Below are 21458 nucleotides of genomic sequence, written 5' to 3' on the forward strand. Positions count from 1 at the left end.
TAATCCTCCTTCTGGAAGCATGGGCTGGATGATGTGTGACAGACAGTGAGAAAAAAGAGGAAGAGAGCATTTAAGGAGTCCAGGAAACACCACCGAGCTTCGAGACTGGAACAAAGGATTGCTTTGAAGACTGGCAGAAGGCACGGTTAGATCACAAATCCCTCTTTTCTGTGCAACATCAGGCAGGGACAGACACAGCAGTACGGTGGGAGGCATTCTTGCAAGCATAAGTGAAGCAGCGATTAGGGTAGCAATCCAAGCACATTTACCATAGGACGGAGGGAGGGAGGGAGAGGGAGGAGAAAGAACAGATCTATGAGAGGAGGAGGAGGAGTAGGGGTGGGGGGGGGTGTTGCATGCTCACAGAGTGTGACAGTGATAGAGCGGCTCCATGAGCGAGAAAGAGACACAGACACAGAAAGGGAGAGCACAAAGCAGAGATGGAGACTGACATAAAGGTAGCTGGCAAGACTGAGATCAGCACACATACGTGAGCAGAGGAGGGGAAGGAGGAAGAGAGTGGAGGTTGAAGGAGAGCAGGAGGAGAGTGAGAGAAGGCTGCAAGATGATGGAGCCCAGAAATAGGCTTCACAGGACAGCTTTTCAACCCTGTTGTCTGCGACAGACATGACTCTGGGCATTGGACTGTGCTGAAATTAGCCAGGGGGACACAGGACAGCAGGTCTGCAGCGCACTGCCTTGGTTCAGCCTCACTGGATGCAGCAAGGCAGCTGATTTATTACTGAGGGGCTGGGTGGCAGTGTGTTTGTGTGTGCAGCTCTGAGCGAGTGTATGTGTGTGTCTGTGTGTGTATGCAGGTTTTTATGGGTCCTTGTAGTGCTCGGAGCTGTGGAAGCGACCATTCCTCCAGTCATAAAATGACATTCAGCAGGCAGGAGCTTTGTGTGCTGGTGTGGATCTGCAGTCCTCTGTAGGAAGTGGGAGAGTTGGATTCAGAGCTGTCTTCGAGTGCAAGAGTGTGTGTTTATAGCACTGTTGGACAAGGTGGATCAGCTGTATGTGGTGTGTGTGTTTAGATTAGAGTAGCAAGGGTGCAGCTAAGGCAAAGATCGTACACTATGCAAGGACGAGCGCAGAGCAGCACTGATGGCAGGCAGTGCAGGTAAAGTACAAGGAGTGCCCTGGGGGTAGGGTGGAGGACAAAGCCGGGACAGAGGAAGAAGAGGAGGAAAGAGCGAGGGGACAGAGAGAGGCAAGTGGAAAAGAGAGGGAGATCATGGCTGTCATGCAGTGAGCTATAGCATATGCTGTAGCGCAGAACAGAGTGGTGCGGCAGGGGGAGGAGAAGCATCACTGCACAGGGGAGGGGGAGAAAGAAGGAGAGTGAGGGAGAGATAAGGGGGAGGCAATCAACTCCTCAACCAGGAAGAGAGGCGCAGCGGGACAGGCCCAGGAGAAGACATTTACTCTCACACACAGTCAAAGACGCACTGACGAGCAGCCAGGTCAACGTGTAGAGGTCAGAAAGGGAGCTAGTGAGGGACAGGGGCTGGGTGTACCTCCGCTGGCCGCCAGGTCCACAAGAGTGCGGGCCGGTCCTGAGAAGAAGAGGAGGAAGAAGAAGAAGAAGAAATAGAAGGAGACCATCGAAGGAAGAGGGGTCGGCTCCCCAAGTCCCGTTTCTCCTGACAGCTCGGCCACTTTTCCATCACCATGGGGGAATGGACCATTTTGGAGAGGCTGCTGGAAGCGGCTGTCCAGCAGCACTCTACCATGATCGGAAGGTAAGACACTGATTGGATTTTTGAGAAAGGGTGTTATTTTCTGGTTTGGTATCTGCGGTTTTGTTTATACTGTTGAGCTGGGTGATTTATGTCCAGTATATGTTATTCTGTATATATGTTGATGGCATCTCTACAGAAACCCCCCTCCTCAGGCTTGTCCCAGTGCTCTCCTCTGTTCTACAGTCCCCCACAGTCATCACTGCTTCCCCCCCGTCCGTTCCTCCTCCCTGCTCTCCTCACCCTTATCCTCCACACTCATCATTGGTTAACGGACAAACTAATTGCACATAATCAATAGCAGGCTTTACTGGGCATTATGGTTAATTCAGAGAGGCTCTTGTGTTGATACTACCTAATAGCCTAGCTATTGATAGATAACGCTTGGTGCTGTTGGCCACAGACCAATAGGACAGAAGGAGGAGAGGGGAGTGGGAGTGAGAGGAAAGCAGAGGTGTGGAAGATGAAAGGATGGTGATCAAGCAGGTGTGGAAAGTAGAATCAAAGGGGGGAGTAAATGGCTCTGAACTGTGTGTGAAGTGAAGAAAAAAAAACAACAACAAAAAAACAAAAGTTCATTCAGTTTATTCTTATTGGAAGACACGTAATTGCATCATAGTGAAAGTCTGAATCGATCTTTTCTCGTATTTTGTGCGAGAATGGTTTGTGGTGGAGGGTTGAACAGATGAGCTTTCAGTTTGATTAGCAGTGGAGACATGCCATGGAGACATGCTGTAAAATCTGTATGAAGAATGTGCCCCACATCATCTCTGTGTGATTAATTAAATGAAAAAGTGGAATTTTCCACCCATTAAACATAATCCGAATGTCACGCTGGGATGCACATCTGGAAAAATGAAGAGTCAAAGTGGTTTAGCCCGTGAAACCTGGATGTATGGACATGTGATTTAAACCAATGATGTCAATTATATTTCAGGAAAACAATAAAAAAGACTACGATTTTGACTGCACTGCTGTGCTCGTTAACTCAGACCTCAGGTAGTCTGCAACAAGGGCACGGCCTAACCTTCCCTCTGCTCCAGTGGCTTTTTGTGAGCGTGTGGGTGTATATGTCTTTCTCTGTGGGTAAGTTAAAGAAGCAAAAATTGGCTCATGCCTTTATTGACCACATTGTGCACTGGGCACAGAGCCATCAGGCTATATGTTTCAAAATCAGTAACAGCCATATCAGAGCGACAGAGATGATGTGAGCCGCATTACACCAAAACTTCTGTTGATCAGGGATCTGAAATGTGCAGTGGAGATTTTCCTTCCAATCAAACACTGCACCAAGTCATTTCAGTGAGTTCTTCCTCTGTGGTTGAAGTGCCGTAATACGTGAAATAACCTGGTCTAGTCCCCAGATGGAATGAAAACCTGCATATAGCAGAGCATGTTGACTTGATTTAAAGATGCATTAAGCAATATTTGTACCATTTAATACTTATGGGATTGGAAGTATTGCCGGTATCATTGAGAATCTACATCTCACTATGAAGCTCTACATGGCTTTCAGCCATTTTTAGCTCATTGTTTTGGTTTCCGGAGTGACAAAATCAAAACAATGTTGGCTTGTGTATGACAGTGAGCACCTGCACCAACACAGAAGCTAAATTAAGCTAACTGTATGCTAACTGCACAATGCGAAGCACTGGCAAAGCACTGAAGTAACTGGTGAAGAAACATGAACATTTAGCAAGCCAGAAAGCGAAAGATATTTTTCTCATGAGCTGGAAGACAAAACAAGGGCTAAACGCCAGTGAATATTGGAATTACATTCAACAGGTGGCCAGAAAAAGGAGACGAAAGGGATGTCCGTGTTGCTCTGTTTCTGCTGGATTTGTAAGTAGGCAACTGTTTGCTAACATGTTAGCCATAACAACTTCATAAGCTAATTGCTAACTGTTGTGAACTTGTTCTGGAGTCTTTCTGCCCCCCTAGTGGTCAATTACTTAATGCAGCTTTAAAATCCAGTCCTGGCAGCTGAATCAGTAATACCCTGAAAACTTATTTTTGGATGAATCAATGACTGTAAGCCACTTACAGTTTCTCAGAGGCACAGAAGCAACTCTCAATTTGTCTGCTACTTCTCTCAAAACTACTTCTCTCTATTTGTGAACTATTTGTTGATCATGCACTTCACTGGTTGAACATTAAAAAGGGTTCCCTGAACACCTAAAATACATTTAGTAAAATGACCAGTACTTTCTCTGGCTTGATTTATAATAATCCTGTATGCACCAATTTTTGTTCTTCATATGATAGACTGTACTAGATTAATTGCCTGCTGTGTCAAAACACGTAAAACATAACACTTGAGAATTAAATGATAATATGAGTAAGTTAAAAATCCCTCATACAGGAAGTAGTCTGTGGAAAAACCAACAGGACATCAGCTATGTGCTGCTGTGCTGAATACAGTGAAATGCTCTGTAAATTATCCCTATGTGTTTTGGCTCTCCTCAGACTGTGTTTGTCCTACAAGGCTCTTTAGTTGACCCTAGGGCATTAGCTGTAACGTTATCTTCTTTCCAATGAGGTTCCCTCCTTCTACTCTGCTTGTATATGCTTTGAAACAGTGCCTTTGAAATCACTTTGTTACAGTATTTTGTGAGTACCTTAGTGTGTAGATCCTTGAATTTCTTTATACCCTTGCCAAGTCGATTTCAATGATGTCCCTGTTAGCTAGCTTGTTTGGAGGATAGCTCAAAATTTATTGGAGAATTTGTATGCAGTTTGGTGGTCATAGAGACCTTGGGTTAGGGTGTAACAACTTACTATTAAGTGGTGGTCTGGATCTTGGCTCCTTACCTATAGAGAGGCATTTTTAGACATTAGATATTCCTTATCAATCTTAGCAATAACACAAAAAATACTAAAGGTAAAGACTTGATTCCTATTCCTAAGCATGTGTCTGCATGGTCAGGAAATTAATAACATTTAACATTTAAATCATCAGAATGATGTTCTTGGATGTACCAGCAAGTTGGAGAATTGTTCACCACTGGCACAGTTTTGTGCTGTAAAGATGCCTCCTAGAATGTTAAAGAACAACTCCACAATCACGTATGGAGTCAAAATGTTGCACTGACCTCTATGGGTTGAAAGGTTCAAGTCTGTCACACCACTGACCACACCCAACAACACGGTTGGGCGTGGTCAGGTGTGGTCTGTTGCACTTGTGAACACAGCCAACTGTGATATAGTGTTGCACTGTTGTGCATTGTGAAGTCCTGCACTTCACGGGGTGTGTACGGAGCATGCAACACCTGCTAGATGCCATCACATGTAGGATGAGTGTGTAGTTTCTTTGTCAGAGTTTGCATGTGTTCGCTTGCAGTTCAAAGGATGCCGTTCCAAAGTACAGAACAAGAATAGTGATGTCTCCCCATGGCTGAAAAGTCTCCCCTGCATCAAAACTTTGGAACATGGTTGCATGTCAGTCATCTGTTTGAGTGCCAGACCTTTCTCTTGCAACATGAGGATGGAGTTCCAACCATGAGACGCTGTCAGATAGCACTGTTGGATGTCTAGACTTGTCTAATCCAGCTACAATTAAGCTGTTTCTTAATTGTAGGCTTTAAGCTAACCTATGCCCTGGCATAGGATAGATAATTAGTTGAGGCAAACAGTGTTAAAAATAGAAACCAACTCTACACAGTGGCATAGGTTAGCTTAATTATGGTCTTTCAAAGAGACAGACAATTGAGAGTTGCTTCTGTGCCTCTGACTAACCACAGGTGGCTTGCATATTATGACTCATTGAAAGATTAATGTTGTGTATTGTGATTTCCATATGCCTGACTTCTAACTGGGCAATGTAGCCTACAGTGTGTGCATGGATAACCAATGACTGTAATCATGACTACACAGGGAAAGAAATCATTGTCAAGGCTGCATTAGCCTCATTCTGTTGCCCAAACCATATATTCTGTTTCACAGTTATAATAACCCAGGGGCTTTCAGCATTAGTTAAGTGACAGTTCACTATGGTCTGTAAAGGTATCTCAGTGTATCTCACTCAGTGTTTTAATTAAGGAAATTAATTAAATTTGTCCTCTTGATGGACAGAGGTAGTCTGCAAACAGGTGAAGACCTTACTTGGTGTAATTAAAATACAACCTCATTAAGGTTTCAGATTTTTGGTTTTATTCCTTCAAAATTTGTTATTAGGGATTTACTTGTACTTTGCGTACTTAATGGAAGAACTCCTTCAATATTTCTTTGCAGAGACTGTGTGTTGACTAACTTTCAAAGATGGTCATACTTTAATAAGTCTACATACCAAAATCAATAAAAGGTTTTTGTGTTGATATGCTGACGATACAGTGGTGTGTTTTAGCAAGACATAACACCAGCAGCCTTGATAATGCTTGCAGAATTTTGTACACATAATGATTAATTTACACATGCATACAAGTCATAAAATTGTCAGTAGGATTCCAACTAACATTACTCTTTCAGACAGATATTTGTCAGATAGATATTTACTGGTAGGTCTGATGCAGCACTTTACAATAGAATCATGTGCAAATAGTCTTTATTTCTGCTAATAAAAACTAGTTAAAAACCCACTCCCACTCTCATTTATTATTCTTTTTCGCCCTCTTTAGTATCAGTGCTTATCAGACTGACATTTAAACACATTGACAATATACATTCTCATGTCAATAATACATGTAGTGGGACAAACAACTGCTTGTAAACTTGAACTGAATGTGCAGGAGGGTATTTGTCAAATATCTCAGGCTATCCTATTGTGTGTTTGCTGGACCAGACCAGGCAGACTGTGATGTCCCTTTAATTTCTTTCAGATAAGGTTACAAACATTTTCATTACCCTTCTACACAAGGGCAATAAAACATGACATACTACATACATACATACATATTTTCTTTTTCACCTGTGGTGATGTTTTGCAGATCACAGGTGGTCGGTATTTGTGTCGTGTAAAACAAAAAAGATGCGTTTTACCATGAGAGGATGGAGCCTCTAGGTTTGAGCTGTACACCTTGCAGGTAGGAAGGAAGAAAGAAAGGAAATGTCTTGATGCATCTTCACCTACACTGCAATGCTGTGGTGAGGCCAGTGCCAAAGACAAGTAGAGCGAGAAAAGAGAGATAATGGAGGACTAGAGTGATCTAAGGAAGATAAAATAACAAAGGTTGCCGGATGGAAGAGGATGTGAGCTGTAGAGGCAGAACAAAAAGGGTATAGAGGGAGGAAGCAGGAGACACAGGAAGGAAGAGACACAGGAAGTTTTCTCTCTGCAGAGGTTTAGTGCTGAGAATCTGTGTCAGGGCTCCTTTCTCTGGAGCTGCTGACTGACCCCGCTGCTGAGGAAACAGGCTGCACTCACACAAACTCTGTATGTATCCTCTGCATTGATGAGGATGTCTAAAAATACTCAAGACCTTTGTGTGTTTTAATTTCACATTCGTCTGAACGTAGTGTTCTTACTGTAGCACTTGTAAAAGGTGAGGAAGCTGCCGTCCTGAGAGAAATGACATGTAATATTCACCGTCTATGCAGACACAGCAGTGCAGGTTTGGCTGAATAAACAATTAATAAGAGGTAGAAGCTCTGTGTTGTTGAAGTTAATGAATTTTGCATTACATATTGTATTTAAATCAGAATAATGGTCACTTTTGAGAAAATTCATACTGTATAGTAAGCTTTTATATCAATTTAACTTTTATTTACCTTTTTAAGTTAAACTATCTATTATTTAACATCTATCACTCCTCACTTGAGCTTTATAAATGCTTCATAAAATCTTAATAAATGTTATGTGGCCCTTGTTCCAAGTTGCAACTGATGTTCATTAAAGATTTATGTAGATTTTACCAGCCTCTTAATGTAATGGACAAAGTGGTGTATATAATATCTTGTTGCTCTTTGACTTGAGTGGGCTGTCCTGAAAGGTCTGTTAAAACTAAATGCATCTACATCCTTGTTTGTTTTTGTCTAAAAACAAAATACAGATGATGGTCTGCCTCTTTGCCCTAAAGCTGTTCACTCCTCTAGCTTTGGTGCAAACGTGTTCTCTATGTGTTGTGTTCTCTCACCACTTTGCCTAAATAGGTCAGGATATCCACAAGAAGGAGGTACCCTACTTTGAGAAGGGCATCCTACTTCTCCCAAAATAATTCAAGATGTAGGAGTGCTCTGCTTTAATTGAGGGCATCATCCTGTCTTATTGTAAACCAAGAAATTTTATGTATCATTAACAATAAGCCTCCTGGATAAAACTTATATGTCTATCGGCTGGGAAGATTGTGTTGCAAAGAAAAACAACGGAAGCAATAGTTCAGCGTTTGACAGTGTTAGTCATCCATCATCCCGTGGTGACAAGCAGGACCGTCTTTCAGATTAAACCATTTTCCTGCACATCTAGAAGTTGTTATTAGTTTATTTGTGCAGCAATCCCTAATGTTGAATGCTATTGATCATGCTGTTCGACGGGGGGATTTTGCCAGTAAAGCTGAGCTCAGCTTTCATTCGGTGCAGGCTATTATTCATTTCAGCAACCCCCCGATAGTGTGTATATCAGCTTCACCGGCTGTGTGTTGTTTCTCTAAACAGAGCCGAAATATTCTTTGTTTCACTGATTTTCCCACATTGCCACAGAATTCCTTAATCAGATCAGTACAGGATTTCACAGCTTATTATGACCTGTAAACCAATTTTTTAGATAGAAAATGTTCATAAATCCAGAGGTTTGAGTATTGTCATCCTTAGAATTAATAGGATCTCATTAATCTAAATCTAATAATAGGATCTAATTAATAAATTAATGTAGCCCAATGAACACCAATACATCTATTACAGAATCAAATGTAGACATTAATTTAATAAAGGCCAAATAAAAACTATATGCATTTAAATGCTCAGTTTTCTTGACAGCCTGATTATATAAATAATGTCACGGCCTAATCAGCATTTGTATGCAAAATAAATTCTGTTTACTAACCTCATGTAGACGTTACACTTTGAGTTAAGTGACCTTACATTCTGTAAAAATGTCTCTTTGTGAAAGATAAATGTGCTGTATTAAGCACAGATGGTTTATTCTTTAACAAATATGTACTTCATTCAGTGCTCATATTAAATTCTTAATCTCTGAAAAAACACAACTTGCTTGTGTGTATGATTGGTCAAAGATATTCAACCAGGGGCTGAAAGTCACTCAGTAACTGCTTTCTTTTAATCATCGCTTATTTGTTTGTTTCAGAATTAGCAAAAAGATGGATAGATAGATAGATAGATAGATAGATATTCTATTGATCCTGAGGAAAATTCAAGAAAAAGAAAAGCACCTTAAATGACAGTCAGTATATCGGACATATACATTGTGAAAGAAAAGGATGTCATGGGAAGTTTCATTCAGAACAAAAACAACTATAAACATTTCATGTTCATGTCAGGTCAGATTTCTTTCTATGTCCTTGATTCCTCCATCTTTTCACTGTTGTACACAAACTGGCCAAGTGGGGCAATGGCCAATCAGCCGAGTCAGTGACCATTATGACTGTGGAGGTGAAACCGTGTCAGCCCCATGTGCTCCTGGGAAATTTCTACCTTTTTAAGAACATTAAATGAATTAATAAATGTGAAAAACTGCACAAAGAGACTACTGAGACACTTGTTTCTTTTATGATCAAATTGTATTTATGGGTGCAGTTTTGCATCAGATTCACCCCACAACATGTTGACTCTTCAAAGCCTTGTAAACTTGTAAGTAATAAACTGACAGTGAGATTAGTCATGTTATTCCTGTTAACCACAACTGAAAGATGTAGATGCTTTCTACAGAGTTTGCAGCATATCTGCCAAAGAGCTGAGGAGTGTATATATTTAATCATGTAATCTGTCACGGGAACACAATCAGTAAACACAATGCAACAAGGAATTAATAAGAAGAATTACAAGAATCATTAAAAACATCAGATAGAAGGGCTTTAAAATCTCCAAGGGGAATATGAACTTATTACATATAGCCCTAAATTCAATTTACATTCATTCTTGTATCATTGCACATAAAACAAATGTGCTCCAATTAAGGAGCTGCTGTCTATCATTTTTGTACTATTTATGGATGTACTCATTAAAGGGCTGACAGGGATGCAGCTGAGTACATCCGTGGTAGACCAGAATGCAGTGCTGCCACATGAGGTGGTTCACTTTACATGAATTTTTGTTTCATATTGTGTATTTTACACAAAATTAATACCCATCTGGTCCTTTTATTTTCATATTTGTGCCGATCACATAGAAACTGTCATTGCTGTAAATAGTAAAAAGCTGAAAAGTGATTTGTGGAATATTCTGCAATAACATATTGATGCAATCAGCAAAATGTTCTGTGAGGGAAATGCTGATACCATTTAATAGAAAGTTTTTAGCGTTCAAGTTATTTTAGAGAGAATGCATGAAGTTTGCTTCCCTGAGCCTGCGTTGAGATGAAAGGGTAATATCAGATGGCATAAAGACAAATGGATGAAAGCTTCATCTGCATCTGTACATGCATTTTTTGTTTTTGTTTGTCTGACTTAATAGAAAAGGTATTCTCTTAGGTATTTTATTCTTAAGGTTTTATCATAACTCTTGTTAAAGCCTTTCTCAGCCCATGCATAACTGAAGCGGTTACCTGTAGAGTCTATCCCAATTAACTTTCTTTGTTTCCTCTGTTATTCCTGAAAAACAGCTGGAAGCCATTTCCTCCAGAGTTGTTGAGTGAGCAAGTGAGATAATTACATTTTTGCATATGTGTGTTGTGTTGTGGCACAAAAGAAAATTTACAAAAATGAAAGGCCTTTATGATTTTTGTCTAAAATCCCAAATATCACAGAGCCCTATTTTTAAACCTTTTATGGTTTATACTCTCAGTAAAATACTGCTGATATGTATTCAAAAAGGAGGCTGGGAGCAAGCGAACTACAGCAGCTTAAGGCACAGGCATTTAGCTTTTATTAATGTATTCATCACACAGACTTTTAGTGGGACCTCAGGCGGTCATGCACGTCTGCCTGATATACGTGGGCAAGACCTAAAACTATTAAAACAGTTTGAGAAAGGAACAGCGAATGAGGGGCGGGAGGAAAGGAATGTCTGCACTCTGATAATTAAGCTGCCTAATTTCTACGCCTGGTAAAGTTTTTATTCATTATGTGCTGCCATCAGCAATCAGCAGAGCTTATTATTAAGAGCATATGGGCAGGAAGAATATTTTTACTCAAGTGTCCGTCTACAGATAATACTGCACTTAACTGCACTGTCTGTGTGTTGATATGTGCAGATATACCTGTGGGTGTATGGTTGATACTGTAAAAGGTCATTTATATTTATAATGTGTGTATGCGTGTGTGTTTACCAATCCATCTGCTGTTGCGCTCCAGGCAATTGTTGTCCCTGGAGGCTGGTGGCAGCAGCTGCTGTATGAATGAATGTATGTGTATGTGTGTGTGTGTGTGTTTGCTTGTGTGTGAAAGCCTCTGGGAAAGACAGAGCCTGTGCGTCCAGCCAACACACCAGCTGAAGAGCAGCTATACTACATACACACAATCTTACAGTTCAATCAGCTGCCTATGGATTGGTTTGTACAGTTTCTCAGCAGCAGTGGAGTATCAGGATCAGGTCCCTATCTTTACTTCCTCCTTTTGTCATTGATTTTAGCTTCTTCCTGCACCTTAAGATGTGCCGTCAGTGACGCAGCACAAGAAAATGAAAATTAGAGAAGAACTTTAAGATATGAGCCTAATCCACGGATAGAGACGGATTGATTTTCTTTCAAGTTTGATTAAATCTTTGGCACAGTTTGGGATTTAGGAAGTCTCCAAAAATCTAATATGAGTTTCAGCTGAAGAAAGGTGGGCAGCTGAAATGAGGTGATGAGTAGTGAATGGGTGAATGTACCTTTTTCATGTATTTCTTTTTGAATTGACTCAGCAAGTGGCCTTATTTTTATATTCCCTCCTCAGGTTTAAATTACTTAAAAAATCTTTTTCATCATTTATGGTGGCTATTGAATATTCTGCAAATTCAGGTCTCAGAGCTGTCCTGCCCAATCTGCTCTAGCGTACAGTATTGGCTCGTTACTCTGCAGGACTTAAAACACTGATGTTTGCAGATAACCTTAGTCCACTGCATTCTGCTAATGCAGCAATCTGCCCCACGCTGATTATCCTGTTATCCAGCAGTAGAGCACGCACACACACACACACACACATGTCTGCAAACACACACACACAGCATAACACTCAATACTTGCAACGTCTTAGAATTTTTTCTAACGATATCAAACTGCCTGACAAACAAGTATAGACTGAAAGACTGAATATCTGCAGTACAGCGTTTAAGGAAAGCTTCCTGACTAAGGAAAGACCATCTGAAAAGTCTTACTGTGGAGGTGAACCAAGCTGCATTGAGAGATGTGTTCCATTTCAGCAGCACAGAAAAGGTTTTATTTTTGTCCATGTCATCTGCATTCAAGTAGTCCTCAACAAGTCACACATTAAGGGAATTAGTACACAACCAAGTGTCTCTCCAGGTGTTCAGTGCTCACTTGTAGACACATGGCATGAAATGAACCTATGCAAGGCGGCAACAACATGCCGCTCGTTCATTCTTATTAGCACCCTGGATATTGTGTTAATCCCCACTGTCACAATCATTTACACAAATTAGATTAGAGAAATTGGATTTATATATTTATAATTAACTCGGTACGCTGGGTGCCACTTGTCCACGTGTTGATGTTAACATCACATTTTGGACTTTACGTGCTGATGAGGAGTGTCCGGATGCTCATGTAGGGAGGTGATACAGGTTCAGTCCACTCGCCCTCAGTTCAAATACAACACCGGTTGCATCCAACTCTCTGCAGCGAGTCTCTGAGCATGTTTTAATTATTAGTTATTTTTAATTAAACAACTTTATTTATATATCACATAGCGACAAGCTGAAACCAGCTGAAAATGCTGATGTGTTACACAGACTCTTGTTTGTTGACCACAGAACGTTTTTGAGTCTTCGGTAATTTACAGCCATACAGACTATAAACGATACTGGGAATAAAAAAAATCAATTTACATGTAAGCAGACTGCATTATAGTTTGTTCTATATTCATATTTTGAATGACTATCACTGAAGATTCGTACATTTTTCCGGGCAGCTCAGTCATTTTTCTAGTTTTTCTTGCACTGCAGGCAGCTTCATACCTCAGATTCTATCAAACTGACAAAATGATTAGTCAGATGAATTGGTGCTGAAAAAATGATACCATGCATGTGGAGCAAGCACAGTTTAAAAGATACTAAACAAAGACAAAAACAAAGGCATGGAAAGAAGGCAGAAAATGATTCAAAATGAATGTGGATTTTGAGGGTGCAGGCTGTAGAGAAGAGCCCAAATCCAGCGGATGGCACATTGGTTATACAGAGATGTTGTACGCATAGTTATTCTGATTCCATTCACCATCTGTTAATAATAAAATACAAACCATCTGTTGGGTCTGAATATTAAAATTAAAGAGAAATGTAACTGGAAACATTATTGTGAACATTTTTATCATAAAAGGCCTGTTCAGCCTATGAGCCTGTGTCAACATAGAGAGATGAGGATACCAGGCAGACTTAGTGACATTTAGGTAATTCTGTTAGAATGTATTAATTATCTATGGCATGAGAAGAAGCAGACCTTGAACAGGAACAATATGAATGCAGATGTGCTATTTCCATCATTTTAAATCAGAATCCTGCACATTCTCACACTGACAATTTCAGCAAATATTTGCCTGCAAATTAGTACGTCAATGACTGTTTGTAGTGCAGAAAAAGCTCCAGCATCAGCTCTGAAGTCAGATCCCTCCCTCCCTTCAGTCAGGACAGATACATCTGGCTCACAGCAAACGAGCAGAAAGGTATTGAATGTCTTAAATTATAAACATGACCTGCACTTAACTTCTGGAAGACCAAAGGTGCAGAAAAGCTTTATTCTGCTGTGTTCCTGAACATGCTGAAAGTCAGTGTAGCATAGAAGCTCACATCTGCTCAGAGCACCGGCAACCGTTTGCCATTTTGCACGAGTCACACACATGGATGACTCTCCCTCTTTGTCCCTGTGTCCTCGTGTCTGTTTTTCTCACACACACAAAACCCACACAGCCACGCACTCGCAGATGGAGCAGGAACAGCAGGAACAGTCCTGCAGCGGCGCACTGCTCTATTTTCCTCACGCTAACACACGTATGCCTCTTACCTTCACCTGTCTTCTCGATCGCCTCATTCAAAGACATTTATTTTTTCACTCCCAGAGGAAACACAAATTTAACTTTCCAGGCGGTTCTAACAATTTTAGGCTCTTTTTTCCTCCGCACATTGGTGTCTACAACCCTCTTCTCTCTCTGTGCTCGTTTTCAGATCCTCAACTTTCACTGTTTCACAGGTTGCTGTGGTAACTTGCCAAGTAAGGTGGTGGCCTTTTTTGAGTCCTCATTAATAGATACACTGTGGAGTCTCATTTGACATGTGGATAAAAATGACAGAACATTTACCAACTTCCCATTTGCATAAAAAATGCAGGAATTGTATGACCTTACATCACCTGACATGAGGTCTACTGTCACACTGCCATTTTTCCCAGTTGTTCCAAACCAACAAGGGCCATTTCCCATCTCTGTTCTTTTAGCAGCCAGGGGTGGCTGCCTTGTGCTTGGGAAAGTGTGTTTTAAGTAATTGGTTCCTTCATGCAGAGAATATGCACATCTACTGTACTGTGGCATAAATACCAGGGAGCCCCACGATATGAAAGCTTTCCTCGCTCATTAGAAAGAGCTGACGGTGCAGCCCTAAAGACCTCCTCCGCAGTGCACATGCTGTATCAACACAAGAAGATAACAGAATCGTGCACCAGCCTCTCAGAGGCCTTGAAAAGTAGCCGCGCTGCTCTCTAGATCCTCCGGCCCCTGGACACCTCTCTAACTGCAGTAATGCACTAATGATGCTCAATGGGAGGTTATCACAGTTTTTAGAAGATACCACCTGTATAGTTAAGCATACACAGTTCAGCACTAAGTTGCTAATGATCAGCGCTCAGCATATGATGACTTTTTAAACAGGCACATTTCTGAAAGTGCTTCACCTGCACTTCTTATAGCAGTTCAGTTTCACTCAGTCATGTCTGAGACCAGTCTCATTTCCAGCATCCCTTGGGCTTCAATGTATCTGCAAAGGAAAGGAAGGAAACGTCCGCATCAGTGTCAGAAAATCAGAGTGTCACAACATAGTTTACAAAATGTCCCAAGTGAGGTGGAAGTCAGGGTTGTGTGGCGCATCTCACACACACACACACAAAAAAATGAATCTCACCCAGGAGACTGGTGTACACGTGTCGGAGCATGTACATGTACGTCCTGTTCCATTTTAGCTCTGCAGTGAAGATTAGAGTGAAATCACCTGCTTCATTCTCTAATGATTAGTGAGCTCATGTGTGCATGCTATCTAGAGCAAAATTAAAGTAGTGTTGTTTGTCACAGCAGTTGAATGATTAACACACACACACATTCATGCACAAACATTCCCATGGACATACACATATGCAGCATAAACAGACACTTAGGAAGGGAAGGAGATCTTCCCTGAAAACTGTTTTCTTTCTGATGCTCTGAAAGGTAAAAATAAAGTGACATCCAGTCACCAGTTAGATTATGCTGAACCAATCCATTTTAAATGGTCAGAATTTTACCCAGGCACTTCTTAAAGCTGTGCATTTGGTTCTTATTAACTCATGTTCTCTCTGTCCTTGTCACCCCCTCCCCTTCCTGCCCTTTCCTTCTCCTTCTGTCTCTCTGCAGGATCCTGCTGACTGTGGTGGTGATTTTCCGTATCCTGATAGTAGGCATAGTGGGCGAGAAGGTGTATGAGGATGAGCAAATTATGTTCATCTGTAACACAATGCAGCCCGGCTGCAACCAGGCCTGTTATGACAAGGCCTTTCCCATCTCGCATATCCGCTACTGGGTCTTTCAGATCATCTTGGTGTGCACGCCGAGCCTGTGCTTCATCACATATTCTGTTCATCAGTCTGCTAAAGCACGTGACCGAAGCTACTCTCTCCTGCATCCTTACATGGATCACCACGGTCATGGTCACCACGGTCGCCATCATGACCATCATGCTCGCAAGCTCCACTCTCGCAACATTAACGGCATCCTGGTGCACCCTGACAGCAGCAAGGAGGATCACGACTGCCTGGAGGTCAAGGAGATCCCCAATGGACCACGGGGACTTCCTCCAACACACAAGAGTGCCAAAGTCCGACGGCAGGAGGGCATCTCCCGTTTCTACGTCATCCAGGTAGTGTTCCGCAATGCGTTGGAGATCGGCTTCTTGGCCGGCCAGTACTTCCTGTACGGCTTCAATGTGCCAGGGATGTTTGAATGTGACCGCTACCCTTGTGTGAAGGAAGTGGAGTGTTACGTGTCTCGTCCCACAGAAAAGACCGTGTTTCTGGTCTTTATGTTTGCAGTGAGCGGCATATGTGTGCTGCTCAACCTGGCTGAGCTCAACCACCTTGGCTGGAGGAAGATAAAGACGGCCATCCGAGGGGTCCAGGCCCGAAGGAAGTCCATTTGTGAAGTGCGCAAGAAGGATGTTTCACACCTGTCCCAGGCCCCAAACCTGGGCAGGACCCAGTCTAGCGAGTCAGCCTACGTCTGACAGAGGCTTCTCTGCCTGGGGGCTCGAGGACCTCTTAAATTTTGGACAAGAGCTTTTCCCTGGCCCAGGACTCCTAATCATTAGGGCACAAAACTCATCACTGCATTATTATTCAGGAGCACAGACAGACTCTGTGTAGTCAAGATGAAGCATCAAGCCACAAAATCTTTGACACCTCAAGAGACAAGAATCACCTTTTTAAAAAGGCAACTGTGTTGCTGTAACAAAGCTTACATCTAAAGCTTACATGACGGAGAGTTCTGCTCTACCTAGGCGACACTAGGTGCCTTTAAAGAACCCAAAAGATAAATCTGAGCTACTACTAACAACACTGTAAAGATATGAGGTTGAGTCTGAGATTGAATTACCTGAAGTTCATTATTTTGCTGAAGGTCAGAAATACTCTGCATCCATCTATCCATCCAATTTCTATACCGCTTATCCGTCAGGGTCGCGGGGGTGGGGGCACGGGTGGGGTACACCCTGGACTGGTTGCCAGTCAATCATAGAGCTAAATAATCCCCTTATTTTCCAATTATGTGCGCATATGCAAGAGATTAAGTGTGTGCATGCATACGCATGTGTGGGGAAAAAAAAGCCAATCTGACTTGAGTCAGAAAATTGAATGCTAACCTAATCTGAGCTTCTGAGAGAAAGATAATGTTATTTCTTTTCGTCCATAATCTTCGTGGAAAGTCACTTGGTGGACAAACAAGCACCTTTTTAAACATGTTCTAAGAAACTTACACAAAAGCAAACACAAAAAGCCAACAGCACTAAAATTATCAGCATAAACTGGAGCACAGTACTTGTTGTCAGCATACCAGGCTTTTTCTTAAAAGTTGTCACTATTCTTCATGTTCTTTGTTGCATTAGGTGCCAATCAGACTACAGACTGACATTTGCCCGGGAGCTTATGTTCAAAGTGAGACATGTGGTGCATTGAAGAAGAGTTAGATTTACTTTCCAACACTGTGTTATGCACCTCAGTGCTCCCGATGCCTGCTGGCGTGCTGTTTACTGTCACAAGCCACTGAAAACAGTCAAGAAAAGTGTGCCAGTTTCTCCACTTTGTAAGTGTGATCGCTGTCTAAGGGGCTGAATAGAGTTACAGAGTAGAGATTTTCAGATAAACAGGATAATGTATTGTAGTCACATCTTAACGTGTAACCTCAAGCTTTTTTTCACAAGCTGACTTGGTGCCATATTTCAAAACTACTGTACATAGTTGAGATATAATAATTACACTTAGCCTTTTCCCTTTGCAGTATAGATGGGCTTCATGTGGAAGGGGGAACATGGGTTTGGGTGGTTATGATGATTAATCATAGATTGCCAGCTTTAACAATATGTATTATTAATGTACTCTTTGTTAACTCTCTAATGGAGACTATATGTTCCAAAAAAGTGTTCTCCCCCTATGGACTTGGCATGTTACTGAAGCATTAATAGAATGGATAGATTATAACATGTAACTTAAAAAGAGACTGTTTAATTTATTTGCATCCTGCTCCTGTTAAATGTAATACTTAGCATGCATGAAGATGAAAAATACAAAGAGATGTAGAATCAAACTGAGGGAATATTGAAAGTGAATACCTGAGAGGCTCCAGAACTGCAGCAATAATAATATATAGTATGTGAAAAAAATATGTGAATAAATTATTATGCAAACAGTGATTTTGGTTGTGCTGTGCTTTTACAAGGGAATGATAATCACAGGTAAGCGTTAAAAAAAAGTGTATCAGAGTTACACAGTCTGCCATTACACTAATGCCACAATCTGAAATACTGTATTACAGGTAAATGTTCTAGATTCAAATCGGGTAATTATTTAACTGGATTATGAACACTGATACACTCATGTAAGTAGCATTTCACTGTTTTAGCTGTTTGATGCAGAGCTGATTTGAAGCCCTTTACAGCTACATCACATTTTAGAAATTAATCATCTTTCTTATTTAAAATCTTAATCTGCAAAGTAAACACAGCAGGAGTAAAATGGAGTAAACATAAAATACAGATTAATACAGACTAAATGCCATAAAAACATACATGAGTAAGTGTATTTCTTAGGTTTCCATCACTGGCAGTGTACACAGCAGTGTAGTATTACTGTAACATAAAATATATAGCAGCTTTTTGTGCTGTATAGAATACACGGGTGCAGTCTACAGACTGCAGAGTACAATGCAGTGCTTTCAGCAGCACAGACTCAAAAGTGACTTTAATATTTATTATTCAACACTGAGAAATGATACATCTCTGAGAGATACATTAGTTCATTCTCTTACTTTCTGTTGATTAATTATGGATACTCAACCTGTTCACTTCCATGTCATGAAACTCCTGACCAAACTAAATTTGTCATGACAACTGTGCAAGAACTTTTTTCTCACTTACATTGGAAACTCCCATGTTCTGTGTTCACAGTAAAATATTTCTGATGCTCCCACTGTTGTTTCTCGGGCTCAGTGTGGCTCGTAGGCAGGTAAGTTATTACAATGGACCTGATAATTCCAGTAATGAGCGAGGTTACTGAGGGAGATGTGTGGGGGCGGTGAACCTTTTAGTGTTATTAAACCTTCAGTCAGTGCGGGCGTCATGTGACCGTGATCTGGAGAACACTGACAGCGTAGTGGGCCCAGAGGAAGAGGGACATACATGATGGAGAGGCGCGTTAATAAAGTGGATTGTCTGATAGGATGTAGAGTAATGAATTTTGTGGTTATTCATTCACTTAAAGGCCACGCTTTGTTCTTACTGACATGTGGACAGCCGTGATTGACTCTTTGCTGTTTGTGATATACATCCCCATCAACAAGCTCCCAGCTACCATACACACATGCACACATGCACACATACAGAGAGAGAGAGAGAGAGAGAGAGAGAGAGAGAGGGAGGAAGAGTCAGTATATGCCTAAACAAAAGCCTTTCTGAGGATGTTGCCAGGCTGGTTGCTGTGGCGACAGGAGGCCAGTAATGATGTTAAGCACCACAGAGACTACAGTAGTGAAGGGCAGAAACAGCACTGCACCACCTCTCCCCAGCAGCACGTCATCCTACAATGCACACTCAAGTCTGGAAAGTTAGACACATGCTGTGCTGTGCTTTATGCTACAGTATGAGCCAAACAAAAGGTAAGTATGATTAAAGACATCTTTGGTTATAACAAAGAATGCATAATAGAGCAGAAACTAAAGGTGAAGGTTTAACTTTTGCATTTAAGTAATCATAATATTTATTTTAAAAAAAAATCAATCAGCTCCATTCTTAGAGTTTTCCACATCTTGATTGATTTAATGCAGTAGAAAATGTTGGCATTTCATACAGAGTTTTTTTTTTTTTCAATTTATGGACTTTATGTTCTTCTGTCAGACCTGAATGGTCCACCTGCAAGAAGAGATAAACAGGTGTTTCTGTGTGCTCAGATCATGGTTATAAATAGGGCCGTCACTCAGCACCCACATACCTCCACCTTTGTGCACTCTGTACAGTTCATTAAGTGTAGAACAAACACCTTCATCCTGCATGCTTACTCATGCGTCAGAGCATTGCAAATAGATGGTTAAAATCACTATGTAAACCCCTATACCCTGGTAGGGTCCTGACATGCTACTCTGCAAATGTTAAAAAAGGACATATGAACAAAATGTGATGAGCTGTCTCCCCTGAAGAAAAAACACAAAGGCACTCCGGCTGACTGTGCAAACTATTTTAAAAGAGGCGAGTGTGTGCTGTCAAACAGAATGTGGATGGGCAAGCTGTGCAACAGATGAGCCATATGCTGGCTTCAGATCAAATAATTTCTACTGGAGTGGACTGGGGAATGTATTTCACTCAGCCGTAAAATAACCATCTTTAATTGTCCTTTATAAATTCTCCCTCTTTGCTAAGCCACAGAATGTCTCTCTCTTTCGTCTCTCTTGTCTCTCTTGTTAACTTGTGCAAGGAGATTATTGATGTTTAACAGTAACATCGACTTTAATGCACTGTTTTATTTTCTCAGTGGCTCACTTTTTTTTCTTTTTTCTCTGCTGAAAACACCGAACACTTAAAATGTAAAATAAAACTAAAAAAAAAATAATAAAAATACTGATAAAATACACCATGTGATGTTTATCTATCTAATTAATTTACAGAATAATATAAGCCTTCAAAAGCCAGTTACTGCTGGGTTGCTACTCAGACCTTTCTGCTTTATGAATATAGTGTGTTCACTGTGTGCATGTTCAGCCTGTGTGCATCATGAAGGATACTCAGCTGAGCTCCTTGACTCCAATAAGTAGTCAGCTGACCGCACTTCACCAGCTTCACCTTCATCTCACCTTTGATTTTGGATCCTGATCAGATCAGGCAGACTTAATGTTTTTTTTTATTATTATTTTTCCAATTCACCTGTGATATCCTGACTAATTTCTCATGTTTGTTCTTTCATGGTGCTCCCCTGATGAATGAATCCATGAAAAACAAGCCTACAAAACAGCACCAGACACCCTGATACCTTGACTGTATCTGACTTTTGTTTCAGTATTTTGTCTCTAAGTCAGGAGCATGATCAAACATGTCTATTAAACTGGCTCAGGTGTAGATCTCCCTGTGCTGTAGCAACATGTAGAGCACATCAGACGAGGCTAAGTGCCATTGTGTAAGTCTTTCAGCGTCATTCTCAGTTTACTGTTCATTTTAGTGGTGGAGTCTTTTTCTGTCCTTGACCGTGCTGGAGAAAGATTTAGAGAATTTAGAGAAAACCATACGTGTTATTTTTTTCATTCGCAAGGATGAATTATGACTTTGACAGTCTATTCACAGGTGTTTACCTTTGCCTCCTCATCAAATTTGCATCTGCTCTGTGACCTACGCTCCAGAGCTGATTCATTTCTATCCCTAAGACAGCGCTAGGAGAAGAACCATTTCATTATTCCTTTCCCGGTGATCCTTAGATATTTTCCCCTCTGCCTCTTCACTCATTCATAAAGATAAAATTGGAGGTGGCTT

The 21458-nt window shown here is 41.1% G+C and overlaps 1 protein-coding gene across 1 annotated transcript; it reads left to right on the top strand.

Moving 5' to 3' along the window:
• The first annotated feature begins 272 nt into the window (after positions 1 to 272).
• LOC124070624 (gap junction delta-2 protein-like) lies at positions 273 to 18134 on the top strand. Its single transcript, XM_046410699.1, has 2 exons — positions 273 to 1745; positions 15596 to 18134. The coding sequence occupies exons 1-2, from the start codon at positions 1675 to 1677 to the stop codon at positions 16458 to 16460; spliced, it is 936 nt and encodes a 311-aa protein (XP_046266655.1). The 5' UTR covers positions 273 to 1674; the 3' UTR covers positions 16461 to 18134.
• Positions 18135 to 21458: the final 3324 nt, after the last annotated feature.

Source organism: Scatophagus argus, chromosome 14 (assembly GCF_020382885.2).
Source record: "Scatophagus argus isolate fScaArg1 chromosome 14, fScaArg1.pri, whole genome shotgun sequence".
NCBI classification, from domain to species: domain Eukaryota; kingdom Metazoa; phylum Chordata; class Actinopteri; family Scatophagidae; genus Scatophagus; species Scatophagus argus.

Excerpts from the sequence above, each read along its gene's own strand:
- LOC124070624 (XM_046410699.1), top strand. The coding sequence starts at position 1,675 with ATGGGGGAATGGACCATTTTGGAGAGGCTGCTGGAAGCGGCTGTCCAG. Across the intron at positions 1,746-15,595 it reads CACTCTACCATGATCGGAAG|GATCCTGCTGACTGTGGTGG; the intron begins GTAAGACACTGA and ends GTCTCTCTGCAG.